The sequence below is a fragment of the Pezoporus occidentalis genome, unplaced genomic scaffold (assembly GCF_034315485.1).
Source record: "Pezoporus occidentalis ecotype Australia unplaced genomic scaffold, CSIRO_AGI_Poc_V1 ctg52, whole genome shotgun sequence".
NCBI lineage: Eukaryota > Metazoa > Chordata > Aves > Psittaciformes > Psittacidae > Pezoporus > Pezoporus occidentalis.
Window position 1 is genome coordinate 472,523 of NW_026915858.1, and position 16,983 is coordinate 489,505.

General features: G+C 42.1%; 1 protein-coding gene across 2 annotated transcripts in view; it reads right to left on the bottom strand.

Annotated features, from left to right (window-relative positions):
• Positions 1 to 16,983, bottom strand: part of SDCCAG8 (SHH signaling and ciliogenesis regulator SDCCAG8) — a 115,110-nt gene that overhangs the window by 5,253 nt on the left and 92,874 nt on the right. For both annotated transcript variants that reach the window (XM_062637346.1, XM_062637347.1), the window contains exon 17: positions 1,438 to 1,564. In XM_062637346.1, the coding sequence (XP_062493330.1) occupies positions 1,438 to 1,564 (127 nt within the window). The remainder of the gene's footprint in view (positions 1 to 1,437; positions 1,565 to 16,983) is intronic.

Sequence of the window (16,983 nt, forward strand, 5' to 3'; positions counted from 1 at the left end):
TGTAATGAACATAAAGAAGGAAGCTTTTGCCTGTCAGGCCTTGATAGCAGTGTAATATTGTAATGATTTTTTCCTGTTTTGTCTGTTTCCTGTACTTCTGCCCAACTTCATAAAGGCATGCTCACTTACAGATAGATTATCAATAACACAATCCCTATGGACCATGTAAAGTCTGCTCACATAACCCAGAGTGCTGCCTTTAAAACAGAAATGTTAATTTTCTTTTCTGAACAACCATCTTACAGAGAGAACAATATGGTTGCCATGAAATTTGCCCATAGTTACTACATGCTGATAACCTTACACTATCTTGAGCTACCAAGTTTGTCTGCTACGACAGGAAATCCTGTAAAACCCAAACATACTGTCATGATTAAAGGCATAACAAAGTATGGATTTTATTCCCCTAGGTTAAACATTTACTAAATTCTGAGATAAAAAGCCTATAAAATACTTAAATCCTACTGTTTTTCAAAGTTCTAAAGTGATTCATGTTCTATTTACTGCTGGGTTTGCTATGGCACTAAATTTCCTACACTGAATGCCTTTTGTTACACTGAATGTTCCAGTGATCCTGGGCAAACTCACTAGGTTTGGTAGTTAAAAGCATTATGATATGGTCAAATTAGTTCATTTAATTAGTCCCAGAACAAGGGTTTGATTATTTGGCAGTTTAACTGAAAACCATTCTGTGTTTGTTAGTTCTCCTTCTTGTCCTGAAACAAGTTAAAGAAAGAACAACAAATCCAAAACCAAACCCTGCAGCTCTCTCCCTTATTTCCAAAGCACTGACTGGCTGAAGAACAGTGGCCCAAAAAAAACCCAAAGCAACAACAGCCCATGGCAAGCCACAGCTTCGTAGAGACCACTGGAGGCAGAGTCATGCCTACTAGAGATGCTGTGCAGCGATCGGTGCTCAGGCAGACTGATTCTGTGCTTGCTGTTGGGTGAGTGGTCATGGAGCAGCAGGGAAGATAAATGACTTCTAAAAATAAGGGGGGGGGGAAAATACCACAAAATGGTAGGGGGATTTAAGTCAGATAAATGTCAGCAAAAAGCTCAAAGGAATTTTCAACATGAAGCTACTGTTTAAACAATAATGCTGTTAAAGAACAAATATCCCTTTTCTCTGAAAAAGGAACACAAAATCTTTTGATAAGAAAGCTAGGAATTGTCATCAACAATAACTTCTGCTGTTTTATTGTCCCTTCAAAAGGCTTTATTTAGTTTAGGCTTAAGTGAAGCTCAGGTTCAGCTACTAGTCATCTTTCTAAACATGGATTATTATAATTTTTTTAAATTTCATAAGGTAATACCTTCTTTAAAACAACAACAGCACGAAATCCAACATCTGAAATGAGACTGCTGGCAGATTTCTCTAGATTCTGCTAAAGCTGCAGAATATTCCCCTCACTTTCTTTTCTTTTGGCACAGTACCTGTGTTCGCAGAAACTGCACCTCTTCTGTAAGCAGCTGCTTCTCTTTGAAGAGCTGATTCTGTTTGTTGAGCAACTCCACTAACTGCTGGGCAGTGGCCTGGCAATGCTTGTCAAGCTGCTGTAACCTGGGAGAAAAATAGATAAAAGGGTTGCAGAGCATCTGAAGTTGGAGTTCACAGTAGAAGCTTTGATGTTTGCACTGGCGGGTGCAGCTCCCAGCTGACAGAGCTCAGCCTGGTGGTTGGGCTGAGACTGAAGTATTACTCCCAGGATGGGCATTCAATATATTTTATCTTTACACTTTAAATGAGCACTTGTAAAGGTTTGCACTTCTAATTTAGAAGCCTTATCATGACACGACAGCAAATTTGCTTTGCTATTAAGTGACATCAGTAAAGCCTGCAGGACTGCATCCTGATCCCTGTAGCTAAGCAAGCTGCACGCTCAGTAGCTGCTTCAGTAACTGCGCTCCTAAAACACAGGCAGTAGCACAGAGTACAAATCCAAATACCCCAACCCCCTGACAAACTGGACCTGAAGTGACAAAAACTTGTTTTCTGTCCACTGCTCTTTGCAAGCTGCTCATGTGCAAAACTTATTCCAGAATGCAACATGTATTTTGAGTGAGCTTAGTGATAAGTAAACACGTCTGTGTAGATCCTTTAACAGTGTAACAGGGATTCCTGGGAAAGGATGAAAAGAGGAGAAGGAATAAGCAGGGGCCTTTTGCTTACACTTGAAAACAAGTGCCCAAGTTGGGACAACACAGGGCAACTGCCACCTTTACTTCTTTAATCACAAAAGCGAGTATGGCTTGCTATGGCCATAGTGACTGTTCATTACTCCTGCCACAAAAAAGTCTGTTTGGCACCTGTAGCATGGGACACAAACACAAAGAAGCTGGAAATTATGTTTTTATATTAAACGCATTTCATTCTTTAAATACAAATGTCTCTAATTAGAAGTCCTTCTGGATATCTTAGAAGCTTCTTGCCTTAAATTAACAGTACTCTAGGGAAAAACCTACACAGCTTTAACCACTATGCTCTTAGGGAGCATAAATTGACTGGTTTTGTCAAGGTTAGTTCTGAATCTAAACTTTGCACTTGCTTTTGTAAACTATTTCTTGTGCAATATCTTGAAATACAGCTTCAGCTGATTTAGGTTGTCTCTCTCATATAGGCTATGTTTTTAATGGAATTACTTACATGCTTACAATAAGGCGTGTGATTTTCTGAGTCCTGCTTTCAAGTTCTGTGTGGTAGTTTTGACTTGTACTGCTGACATAACTCAGCTAAGCTCATGTCTCTGAATATCCACATTCTTATCAGGATTGTTCAAAGAACTGCATTAGTAAACACCCCCAAATTTCTTGAAAAGAAACTAGGAAAATCTAGCTGAAACAAAATTGCCGAAATCGATGTCAAAGCTGATATTTACTGATCTGTATCAGCCAGCCAGCTTCCTTGCAATCAAACCACAACGACCATGTAGCAAACACTGAATACTCATATTTCAGTGTCCTGTTTCTCTGCTAACATTTCCTTGCAAAAGGGATTTGAGGAGTTGCAGGACCATCCCCCAGGGATAAAAACAAAGCTAAATGTAGTGAGCTGCAAACAGCGACAGCTGGTTGTAAATGTCCAATGAAGCAAACAAAACCACCGCTTTGATAGCACAGGATATTCTACTAACTACACACCTAGATGCTCTGTGTTTAATTTCACACTCCCTATACCTTCCAAACTATACCATATTGGTACAGGAGCTGTTTATGCTTCATTTCTTTATTAAAGGTGATATCAGGGGCATTGAACTTCAATTAAAAAAAAACAACAAAAAACACAAAGCAAAATTCCCACCCACAACCCCCCACTCTTGTACTGTTCTTTGTTTTGTTTTTTAAGATGGAGCTTTCCCATGAGCATCTTGATCCCAGGGAGTGGAAGAACAATGGTGGTGTTTGCTGGAAGCAACATCATAGTTTCAGGCTGGAGAGCCGAGCTCTCCTCACTGCTTTGCCATTGATTTCACAGAACCATAGAATGGTTTTGTGTTAGAAGGGGCCTTAAAGCTCATCCACTTCCAGCCCCCCTGCCATAGGCAGGGACACCTTCTACTAGACCAGGTTGCTTAAAGTCCCACCTAACCTGACCTTGAACACTGCCAGGTGTGGGGCACCCACAGCTTCTCTGGGCAACCTGTGCCAGTGCCTCACCCTCACAGGGAAGATTTTTTTCCTAATGTCTAATCTAAATCTGCTCTCTTTCAGTTTAAAGTATTCCCCCTTTTCCTATCCATACCTGCTCATGTAAAACATCCCTCTCCAGATTTCTTGTAGGCCCCTTTAGGTACTAGAAGGCTGCTGTAAGGTTTCCCCTGAGCCTTCTCTTCTCTGGGCTGAACAAGCCCAGCTCTCTCAGCCTGTCTTCATAGCAGAGATGCTCCAGCCCTCCTATAGACTCACTCCAACAGGTCCATATCCTTCTTATGTTAGAATCCATTTAACTTGAGGAAGATAAGAGACTTTACTGCACTTCTTCATCTGTAATAAAGACATCTTCCAGTCCTTTATTTCTAAGTCTTAAGGCCATGAAATCCTCCTTATGCATGAGAGCCTGACTCAGTCAACTACTGTCCAGATTCTAGGCCCTGAGAATCTAAGTTTCTGCTGATTTCTACATTCAATTAATAATTTTTCTGCTCTGTTAATGTTTCAGTCTCTTTTAAGAACAATTATATAGTATTTGAGAGACCCTCTTGCACAAAATTACTACACAGTTATTTTATTATTACACATAAGCACCCTGACCCACATCTCTGCAGCAACACGATGAGCCTTGCTCATCACTGTGGTAGGGCTCATGCAGCAGCTGGTGCAAACACTGCTCTCACAGCCCTGAGGAGAGGCCCTTCCCCGGCATGCCTCTCCTCTCACAGGAGAGGGCTCCAGCTGAAGAGCGACCACGTCAGTGTGAGGGACTTCCTCCAGTTCTGGCACCCAGAGAGAAGTCATTTCCAGCTCATGTGAATTTTACATCAAAACAACACTTTCTACTAGATACCCTCAGGCAGCCCATGCAAATTTCGGAAACATGACTGGATACAAGCTTCACCATGCTCTATTCCTTTTGGATCATGCTAAGGACGATACAGATAAACTGCTGTAAACATACAAGTTGTTAATTATGGCAGTACTACTCAATTATGCTTTTCTGTTCTGTGCCTTCACCTCCCACCATGTTACATTAGACTGTCCCCTTGAGCAGAGGGAGAAAGATGACACAGGCACCGTGCTGGGTTTGACTAGCATGCCACAACTTTACTATCGTCTGAATCTATCTCCAGTGCTTGAGTATGGGGTTAATAACATTCCTTTCTGCAATTCTGGGTCGAGATGGATAATGAGGGAGTAGTTCTAGTCAGTGCAGATCCCAGTCTGTGAATTTCCAAATTCTGTCAGTCTGCTCTCCCAAAACTCCTGCCGAGCTGGCCCCTGGTCCGCATACTGGGACTACCAGCCTGCTCCAGTGCATTTAGCTCCTGAGGACAGGCTCTGGGCCCTCTCACAGTATCTGCTATTACGTGTGACATGTGCAGCACAGCCACACATTCCCATATGCATTGTATCTGGCCTGCCTGCTGATCTCGTAAATGATTCAAGATGAGAAATGAACAGCTCCACCCACATTCACTGTACTTCCCATATGTTACAACTGCACATCGATGCCTGCCATCATTTTTACAACTGGGTGACAGAACCTTCTGCACATTTTGCTAATACAAGTGAGTAAGGTTGCACGGTCACCACATTCACTTTGGCAACACTACCTACCATACAAATGTGTACTGCGTCCTGAGCATCTGAGTGACCACTATCTCCTCACCCTCTATTCCAAATGAGATGATCTTTCTACCAAGGTGGCAAGATCTGTCCAGCTGGGATGTCGAGCGGCTGCTCCTCCTTGGCCTGGGAGTGCTGAAGGACAGGAATTTACTCCACACTGTGTCATGTTACTTCAAGGCACAAAGTGAAGACATGTAGCTCTTGAACCATGTTATGTTTGGACTACTTACAGCACAACCTGGCACTACAGAGTAATTTCTCATTTAGTAGTTATAATACTACCCTTCAAATAGTTTTCTATTAATCACTCTAAACCAAAATTCCTATTTCTAAAAGGAGGAAAGAAAGAAGCAGCTTTGTGAGATGAGTGGTTCTGCAGAAGGAGAACAAAACTGAGGCATCACAAGCAGTAACGAATGCTTCAAGGTAAATGTTTTGCTCTGATTCTCAGTGCTTGGAGCTCGCATGCAGCTCATACGCAGTTTTATGTTAGAACCTTGCTACTTTGTGCAGCTACAACCTGCTGGAGACTACATCTCTCACTCCATACAGCAGTAAAATTTAGAACTGAGACTAAGCTATACCCTAGCCTGTCCAGAAATGAAATAGAAAGGGACGGATAGGTTTCTTTACATTTCGACAGTTACGGGTAGACAACCACTGCAAGCCTCTGTAGAAATTAGGTGAAACATCAAACACAAAGCAGAGCTTTGGCACAGAGGTGAATCCTACTCAGCAGAATAAACTTCGTGTCCAACACCACGGAGCTGGAACTGTCACCTCCCAGTCTTATATTTGGATTGTCCCCTTGTCTGTGGCCTACAGACAAAACCAAAAGCTTCCTTCTACTTTATAAACACACAGTGCTAAATGAAGGCACCCACAACATTCCTGCTGCAAGCTCCCTGCGCCGGGGGACTCACAGGTCCATCAACCCACAGGCAATCTGCAGTGAGGGAAAAACTTATACAACTGTGACCCCTCCTCTGGGTTTTAAAGTTGATTTGAAAGAAATTAATATGCGAGGATCTGTGGGCAGTGCCCATTCACCCGGCTGTGGGGATCAGTCCTCGACATAGCAGAGGCATTAGGAGGTTATTCACTTTTCCAGCACGGTCAGGTTACTGATATACAACATTTTCACTCTGCTCCGCAGAGCTGAATTTGCTGAAATGGTGTGATTGGATTGCAGCAACCTGCAGCAGCTAAATCACCAAATCCAATAATCACGCTGCATTTACTGGCACACATCTTAATTAGGTTTTAATACAAGTAATCTGATAACTACTCCTGGCCAGCCAGAGTGGAGCTGTCAGAGCTGGAGGGGCTGTTGCCGAGCGGCTGGGCCGGCCCTGCTGCGGCCGCCTCCCGCTGACCCTGGTGAAGCCCCCATCTGCCGGTTGCCACGGTAACACAGGGCAGCCCATGGCGCCCAGCAGCTCCCCAGGCACCCCGCGGGGATGCTTGGGGCCACACACATGGGCCACCAGCACAGGGGCCATGGCTCCTGCCGCCCACAAAGCTACCAAAACCCAAGTCATGAGGGCAGGCTACACTGCCTGCAGTGTGATCACTGCCTCCAGGGCACACCTCCCGTGTCGGGGTAAGAGCGCCAAGCTCCCAATGTCTAAGCGTGTTCTCCCATTGCTCCTCTGCAGGTGGACACAACGATCAGAGGCTGCCTCTGGTTACAAGATGGAAACCCGAGGGAGATGTTGCAGACCACCGCCATGCTGCGGGGACACAACTGAGGGGACCCTGCCCCAGCATGGCGGCAGTGCCACATGTGGTAATGGGCCACTTGAGAATCTCAGATGTTCTCAACAGGCTGAATTTTAAAAGCAAATGCAGGTTTTAATGACAAGCTTGTTATAAAAAGAGGGAACAAGACAATTAGAAAAGAAAGCAAAGCCCAGCAAACTTCTACCCACTTTTATATTTTTTTTCCAGCACATCCACAAGTTTCATATCATGTGATAAGACGTGTTCAAGTAGTGGTTCTTAACAGGTAGTTGCACTGCAACCCATTAAAGGATGTTAATTTTTACACTCAAATAGTCAGGACTGAGGAAATCCCAAAGGGAAGGTTTTTTTGCAACTCCTTTCCACCCTGGCTCCCACCTCCACTGCTGTTCCCCTGACCACCCTCACTGGTCTCTTCCTGAGGCAATTACCCACTACAACCCTTCTGAACGATTTCAGTCTAAACCACATGTTTTGGCAAGCCTAATGAAATGACAAAGAACTTCAGCAGTTCCTTATAACAGGAAGCACCATGCAACCTTAAATGCAAACTCCAGTGATTACAGTTGGTTCCTGACACAAATAGAGCAGGCACTGCCTAAGATTATCTCCTGCTGTATGCAAACTCATGATCAGGCTTGCTTTGCCTTTGTGAGGATCTTGGAAAGCCAGACTTGCTGCCATGCCAAGAGTTAGGAGGTATGGCTGGTGCTTGTGGTGACTGTGTTTCTGCAGCCACAACACTCACTGGTACTCCCCGCCCCTCTTGCAGCACAGGTCCCCTCTGCTGTCCACCTCAACTCTGCTACTTTTCTGTCTTCCCTTTTCATAGCAGAAGTAATGTTGTCTCTTTCATTAAGGCAGAAAAGTAATGCTGTCTTTTTCATTAAGGCAGAGGTGATATCACCCTTTCATATCTTGGATCAGCTCTGTGGACAACTAGGACACTTAAACCAGTAGTAAAATTAGTTCTTGTATGAGCAACCTTCACTGTCTTTTGCAGCACTGACAATTTCACACAGTAAATTTTGAAGTAACTAAGAGTTCATAAATTCAGGAAAGCAGACAAATAGCAAATTACCTCCAAAAGTTTCACTAGTGTCATAAAACTGCTATTTGCTTAAGACCCTGATCCATAGATCAGGACCTTGAAGCAAACTTGAGTGATAAGCATATCTGAAAAGTCCCCATATGCTCCCAAAATGTAAATGAAAACATCTATACAATCTATCCATAAACCAAACTCCATTTTCCCTCCTAGCTTCAAAAGCAAACACTGTGATATACCCTTCTCATGTAAATTAAAGAAACAAACCATAAGAGAAAAAACACACATACCAAAACCACTCCATCCCGTAACAGTGAGTAGGGACTGGAATGGACAGTGAATGAGCTTCCTCATTTCTGTTACACTGGAAGTCCTGACTTTTAACAGGACAGAAGACAGTTTAGGGCACACAAGTTTCTGTGGCACATCCCACCCTCTGAAATCCCTATCAACATTCTGTTGCTACACAGAAAGCCAAGACTGTTGTTTGTTCAGGAAGAGAAGAAATGCAATCTTCTAAGCACTTCTAGCTTAGTAAGGTTAGCTACTTGCCCAGCTCTACAGGTGAAACAAACTCATCCAGCTTACATTAACATACAGTAACTACAAGCTAATACCCCTTGCACAGTTTGGAATTGGACACCTAAGAAGAAAATATCCCACTTTTCACCATAAAACCCTTGATCCCTGTGGATTTCTATCACCCTTTTTATTTTTTTCTTTTTTTTTTTTTTTTAATGTGTATTGGGTAACCTCTAAATTCACTTTTACTAAAGGCACTCTTCATTTCCCCCCCCATTTTTAAAGAAGAGCCTATAGTACATCATCTCCAAAAAATAATAATCTTGACATACCATAACAACAAGTATGAATAGTGTTTAATTAAAATTTTACATAGGAACAGTAGTTTCCCCTTGGTTTCAGATGTCAACACTCAATATTAGAATATGTTCACTGGTCCAGCAGGTTAAACAAATAGATTGTGTAAGAAACCTGAGCCTGGATCTATTTCTGGGCTTCTAATAGCTTACGTCTAACGTGCTGAAGAGAAAACATTATCAGCCTGCTCTTCAGAAGGGGTGTGTAGCAGCTGGGGTTAGCTGGTATGATGGCCACTTTTAGCCCTCCTGGGTTTTGACAGGAAGGAAACAATGAAAGAGAATGGACGGCAGGCTGGAAAAGATATGGGTGAAAGCTTCACTAATGTCTATTTGTGTCCAAATCCCTAGGCTGAAGATGAGGATTTTCCTCCTTTAAAAGAATTCAAAATAATGTGATCTATGATAAGAGTACAAACTCTGGATCAGGTTTGCTCTAGAGCAAAAATAGTTCTGCCTGTATTAGAAAAGTGCTTAAGAAAACAATTCTCCAGATCAGTTAGGCTGGCTATTTATTCAGAATGCAGTAAAATACCTTAAGAAAAAAAAAAAAAGAAGCGGGGCAGGGCTTGCAGCAGATGTTGCTGCAGGAATATAATGAATCTTATAGTCTATTTTTTTTTTTATTTAAGATGCTCACCTCTCTCTGATTTTATTATGTGCCAGACAGAACAGATTTTGCACAATTTCTCAATCAGGAAACTGAGTCTTAATAATGCTAAAAGACGCATATCCTAACAAGGTTTCAAAAGTGGCCCCCTCATGTTTATAAGGATTATTCTGCAAAGTATGTATGTACCTTACGGAAATAATTTTTCCTGTGCTTTTCTTACTAGTTACAACAATTTCTGTGGTTGGTCTACTTTTTGTAAATGTGTGCTCCATTTTCCCCATTGCTTACCCCGATTCATCTTATTTTTTTTTACTACCAAACTGGAACCTTTACAAACTGCTAGTTGGTGTCCACAGAAAGTAATTACTGCATTCAAGTCAGAGATGCTGAGGATTTTTTAATGCAATCTGCCCAATCTGAACTCCTTCCTTCAGAAGCACTTCGCCTTTAAAAAAAAATTCCCAGCATGAACCTCATCAGAAGCGACATGTAACAGACAGTACATGTGGTGTTTGGGCAGGCAGCAGAGAATTGAAAAAGAAGTCTTCACTTTTTCTATCCCATGGCATGTGCAGAATGTACATGTGGCCCAAGCTGACATCAGGCATTTGAAGCAAAAAAACTGCTAAAAGCATCGGCTTCTGTTAATTTACTTTGTCAGACATTGTCTTAATTAAAAAAATACCACCACTAGAAAGGGTAGTGCAGCTGAGCTACAACTGCTTCAGCTGTTCCTGACAGTCGCAATTGCAGACTAACAGAACAGCATTGCATTCAGCACTGCTGTCCTCACTGAGTCCAGACCCTAGCAGCAACCTGCAAGGACTGCAGGCTCCCTCTTACAGAGTATAAAGCTCCTGTTCATGTTCATAGCTATTAGTACTCATGTTTGAAAGGTAAAATGTTTTTCACTAGTGACCTTGCAAATGGGAGCTCAACAGTGCCAGGTATAGTCCTTTGGAGCTGGTTATCTGCAAGGGAGTCTTCCCAGTTTAATAACTATGTGTCATAGGCTTTCAAAAATGTTCTTCAGCATAAAACCAAGGCTGCTACACTGTGTAGTTTGACCACTATGAAAATAAGCTGTAAAAATAGTGTTAGGTATCTGTGGATGCATCACTTACTAGTTCCTTTGCCTAAACCCCATCACCCTTATTTCCCACACCAGAGGTGTAAATAATGGCCCTCTTTCCAGTTCATTTCGAATGAGTGCTTTTGCCTGTAAACTCCAACAGGCAATAAAAGTTTGCTTATTTTCAGGGTTCACACAGGGTTCTTGTGGTTTTCATAAGTTACAGTGAAAGTAATAGATGTAGGATTTTTGTGGAGGGTAGTTGTTTGCTTGTGACATGCAAGAGGAATAAGAGTTTATATTAGTGACAGAGGTAATTTCCCTGTGCAGCATATTCAGATAGATGTTTTCCATACAGGCCCCATAGCTCTCCCCACACAGACCAGATTGCTTCCATTTGTGAACTTACCCTAAGCCTGGCCTACTCCCCTTCAAATACAACTCTATCACATACATCTATTTTCCAAAGTTACTCTGCCTAGGAAACAAAAATGATAATAAAGGGCACATACTGAGTGAGAAGCTAGAGAAATGGCTGGGAAGCTGGTCAAGGTGGGCAGAGAAGCCCAGGATGTGCATGAGAGGTAGGGAAGATCTGTGCTCAGATACGTAAGGATATATCCAAGAGACCTGAGGAGGCTTCAGCCTCTGTTTCTCTGTTAGGGCTTGTCGTGGTTTAAGTCCAGACGGCAACCCAGAGCCATGCAGCCGCTTGCTCACTCTGCGCCCCCCGCCCCCATCTTCCTCCCCCTGCTCCCAGAAGGACAGGAAGGAGAATCACGGGAAGGAGAATCGAAAGAATGTAACTCCCACAGATTGAGATGAGAGCAGCCCAGTAACTAAGGTATAACACAAACCACCACTGCTACCACCAATGATAATAATGATAAAGGAAATAACAAGGGAAGAGAACACAACCACTCACCACCTGCCGACCGATACCCAGCCCGACCCGAGCAGCAATCTAAGCCCTTCCTGGTAACTGCCCCCAGTTTATATACTGGACATGGCGTGCTGTGGTATGGAATACCTCTTTGGTCAGTTTGGGTCAGGTGTCTTGTCTCTACTTCCTCCCGGCTTCTCCTCCTCCCTGGCAGAGCATGAGACTCACAAAGTCCTTGGTCAGAGTAAACATTACTGAGCAGCAACTACAAACATTGGTGTTATCAGCGCTGTTCCCAGGCTGAAAGACAAAACCACAGCACTGCACCAGCTACTAAGAAGGAGAAAAATGACTGCTACGCTGAACCCAGGACAGGGCTGGCTAGCCAAAGCAAGCATGCTCCCACCTCACATGGAGCTACTGCTGTCACACAATACAGCACTTTGGACCAGGGCTGTAGCTGACTGCGACCAGCCCCAGTCTCCACAGGTCCCTTGGGTATGCCATAAACCAGTTCTGTGGAGACTGAAGAGAGTCACAGCATCAAGGAAACACCAAATGGGGGAAATGTAACACGGAAGACCAAGTGTAGGGGTTAGAAAGCAAGCTTGGGAAGGGCTGAGATGGAGTTTAATCCTGAGAAACCAGAGTTTTTCCAGAAAATGAGACAAGCTGGAGGACCTGAGCAGTATTGTCAGCCCACCTTCATGGAGGTCAGCTCTTGTGAACACACAGTCTATTCAGTGGCTTATTTTGGCCTATATTAAAAACACGGTGAATTTATATGTGAAGTTAGTGGAACCTGTAATTGCTTAGAAGTACTGGAGGAAAGCAGGGAAGCATTTAACAGAAAATACATCTTAAAAATGTATTAGTATATTATAGACAGTATTACACTCTGTAAGAGACTGGCTATTTCATGAAATGTATATATTGGTTCAGTTGTGCTCTGAATTTACTGCATCGAGCCTGAAGGCTAAACTCAATCATTGCTATTGAAATAGAGGAGGTTTATTGCTGCTTAGAAGCAAATATAGTTACAGTTATCTTCAGATAACCATTAACCTCTCCACAATAAGGAATACGACTGCAACCAGGCAGTTCAGAGACAAGTATCAACACACCCAGATCACAGCCAGTGGGAAAGGTCAATTATGCTTTTCTGGTGGCAACAGCTTAGCTTGTGGATGAGAATAGCAACTCTAGTGTCTCTGCAGTAGCAGCACAGGGCTGTCAGGAGTACCAGACAGAATGAGCACAAACGTGGCTCCAGCCTGGCTCTCCCACATCATGGCTCGGCACATCAGGCAGCAGTCACTAGACCCCGCACAGGTATCCCACCATGGTAAGATTACAGGCACCTTCCAACAGAAGAAATCATTCTGTCCACCACTGTGCACATGCATGCAGACTTTTCTGTTCCCACTGGATTTTAATTATTGTCAAAAAATCCTACCAAAACTATCAGTCTCTTTTATGTTACAAGTTAAATATTAATTTTCATGTCACATCTTCAATGTAACTACAAGAAGGAAAAAGTACTTTTCCCCTTAGATTACATCAAAAGGTCACGTGTAGTTTTCTTAGGTAAATTATGCTTCTCTCATACTACTTCCCCACATTCTAGTCTTTCAGTGGTAAGCAATGGTAAGAGTTCTATGAAAGAAATGTTTAAACAAGAAAGCTCAGAACTCTCAATATGCTTTTTGGAACTAAACAGTCTCATGTAAGTAGTTCGACAATTACAATTAAGTGCCTGAAATTACTACTTGTAATTTAAGAAAACAAAGCCGTGTCTCTTTGTTTAAAAACAAACATGGGTTTTGTTCTATGTAGGGATATGGAAGACAAACACGTGCAAAATGAGAAAAGAGATCCACCTACTATCAGTCAGTAACTTGTCTCTGTAGGTGTGTTAATATCTAATACTGCTTCTGCAGCACAAATATACCATTACTCAAAATTAATCACTTGGAAAACTACACAGAGAAATGCATATTTCTGAAGGAAATACACACTTTTACTAATGCGCACCATGACGTTGGTGAACTCACATGCTAACATGGTGCAGAAAACACAGCCTGGGTTTCTGAGAGACTGTTAAAGCTCAGCAGATGTCCCAAGAGAGTCCAAGGTCCCTACTGAGGTTCACTGCTCCAACTCCACTCCTCAGTAGCCACCGCGAGAGCCTTCCAGAGAGATACTGGTAGTCTTGGCACCGCTCCTGGTGGCCAACTGTCCACATCACACCTGGCTCAGCCTCGGCTGGGGCGAGGTAATGAACTGGCTGACCAAACAAACCCAAGCCTCCCTCCTGAGGGAGGCTACTTTTGATCAGTGTTGAGCAACATATGCAGGCTTGAGCGGGGGGCATGCAGGCAGCGCAGGAAAAAGCGTGCACTGCTGTAACTAAACTGCAGATTAAGCTGAGGACTGCTGTTTCCTAAGCTCCAGATAAGGAGCCTTCTGGAGAGTTAAGAAAAAAATGAAAGAGAAAAAAGAGCAGTAATTGTACTTCTGCTTTTAAGTTATTGAAATTCAGGGTATACTAGAGCAGCGTGGGTCTCAGTTTAAGACAGTATATTTTTCAGCAAAGATCCTCAATATGGGAGATGCTTCTGTAGTTAATGGTTTGTTTCTAATGCCTCTGAAACCATAATGTTCCTGCTCAGCAAGTATTTACTATGAATGAATATTTAGCATCCCTCATGTGATCTCCCTACACAAAAACTGTGATATGGGATCATAATGTACTTTAAAGTCTCTTCAAATAAAGTAATCTGAATTTTACTGAACTCCTGTACTGCAACATCAGATTTTTAATTTCCTTTGAAACAAAAAGTATCAGTGAGATAAAACTGCATTTACAGGTGTACTAAGAGACCCAATTTCATTGATACATGCAGAGGAATTTAGAGTTCTATTGTGTGACAGAAGAGAACTGACTAAAGCCTATTTCTGTTTAAAATCTAGACACAAAAGCTTTCATCCTGATCCAGAATAACTCCCATAAGCTGTAATGTGAACGACAGAGACTCCTGTAAAGCACACAAAACCTACCAAGAGCCCAATCCTGTGTCACTAAAAACAAAAGGAATTTTGCCTTTAATAGGGATAGGCCCCCTGTTTGCATGAAGAGCAACTTGTCAAACAGAATACAAATGCCAAGCTGGTACGTTATAGCCACAAGCACAATAGATCAAATCTTGTTTTTAACTAAGCATATCCTAGAGAGATCAGTTTTCCCCCAAAATCTGGGCATCAGCTACATATTCAATGAATTGGTGTCTCCAAGTGTCTGTAAAGGATGCAGGAAATTTGCAGAAGGGCAGGAGCTTCTAATTTAAAAGAGAGGGAAACTGTATGTTTTCATTATAAAAAATGAGAGTGCAAAAAAATCCTAACCACACAATAGCTCTCTTTCAAGTTTAAAGTTCAGAATTAGATACCCCAAGTTTCCCTGTACATTAAAAGAAGTGCACAGAATAATGATCTAAAAATCCTTCACAAAAAACCAACAAGCAAGGATGAAGCAGTACCCGCCTGGGGGCCAATTGCCTCTCCAGCAGCGGTAAGGCTGTTACTAGGCTTGCAGTACCATTTGTTCCATTACACAATCTCCTGAAGCCTTTTACAGAGAGCTAAAACAACTGCCTGTACCAACACGACACATGGCTTTCCATCCCGACTCTTTGCTAATCCAGACGCTCCAACCATCTTTCTTTAAGATGCCATATGGTTGGCAGAAGCCTGTAGATCTAGCAGCACATCTGCTTGTATGTTACTTCTCCCCTCCAACTCCCCCCTCCACACCACAAAAGAGAGAGCAAATAATTATTTAACATGTAACCAGTTAAACTGCATTTAAAGAGGACAGGGATTATTTAGCTTTAGATAGTTTAAAAACGTAGATTGTTGCAGAAGATCGTTTATCTCTTAGTGATTTGAGAAATAAAGAGAAACAAAACAAAAAAATGAAAGGCACACGGGCAAAATGATCGCTGCATTTGAATTATTTAAATGACTGCCATTTCAGACCTTATGCCCAAAGATTTATTTCCCACATTAGTGTGCCATTGAAGAGGGGACTGAATTTTCTCTCCTGTGCTTTTGTCAGAGGTGAATCAGAGAAACAGACTAGGAAACTATAATACACCAACCCATGCTTTGTTAAGCAAGCAGAGTGAGTCTGTATGCTAATGACTCTGCAGGAATACACTGACACACTGATTTTTTTGGTGTGATGAGCAAGGATTATTGACACTGTTGAAATCCTGGTTGCACTGGCATGCAGGCATCCAGGTTGTTTCTTTAGAATCCAGACGCTAGGAAGACAGGCTGCAAAAAAAATTTTGTTTGTGATGAGCTATTATTTGACCATTTATGACATAATTGACTATAACAGAAAAGAAAATATACAGTTTGGAACTTGATTTTTTATTTATTTATTTTTTAAAGTACCTAGAACATGGAAATTATAAATAAATGCTCCTATAAAACTCTCATCAACCACTCTGTGATGAATAACCATATCGGTTAACGAAGGACAGGCAGAGACGGAAATGTGTAAGGACAGACGGCACAATTTTGCAGTTCTGTCTGCTGAGGATTTGCAGCACCTTTTGTTCAGAAACACCATTTCCTCATTCAACTTTTCATGCATCAGTAAAATAAGACATCAAAGAGATAACAGATAAAAGATAACAGCTCTACCTCAAATGCTGCTCACGTGTATTGTTTGTGTGACGGGTTGCGCAGAGAGGAGCAGTGTGCAGCGTAAGGACCATGAAGCACATGTGTATGTTCTAGCGTTTTTCAAGAAGAATAGAAACTAGACATGTATTTACTCCAAATAGTCTCCCCACATCAACTTTCCATTGCAATGAGCACAGAACATTTCTCTGCCTTCACAAAACCAGCTTTCCTGACAATATGGGAATGCTTGTGTTTGACTACATAATGAACAAATTGTTTTTTTCCCTTGGCTATTAGAATTAGAGTTCCTAAACAAATGATGGGAAGACCAGGTTCTACCCTTATAGAAAGAAGGGCAGACCAATGTTGAGGCTTTGGATCAAACCAGTACTTCTGAGGACACAGTACTAGGTTACTAAGCTGTTTTTTAATGGCCAGTATTTTCCTTAACACACACCCCCCCCCCCCCCCCAGTCTCAAGGCTATTTTAAATTTCATTAAAATTGTCTTTGATAGTTTTATATAAATAAATATAAACTAGAAAGCCACTTTCTCCTCCCATAATCCCACTATTCCCCCCCTCTTCAAGACCAAGATGACAGAAATTCAAAACACACTTGAGTTTCAAAATGTAAAACGTGGCAACTTATTCAATGATGCAGCAATTTAGTTCAGTTTAAAACTGATAGGGCTTGATTTACCAGCTATAATAAATGAAGAACTGTATAGAGGGTGTTTACAGTAACAAGAAATATTTATAAATAA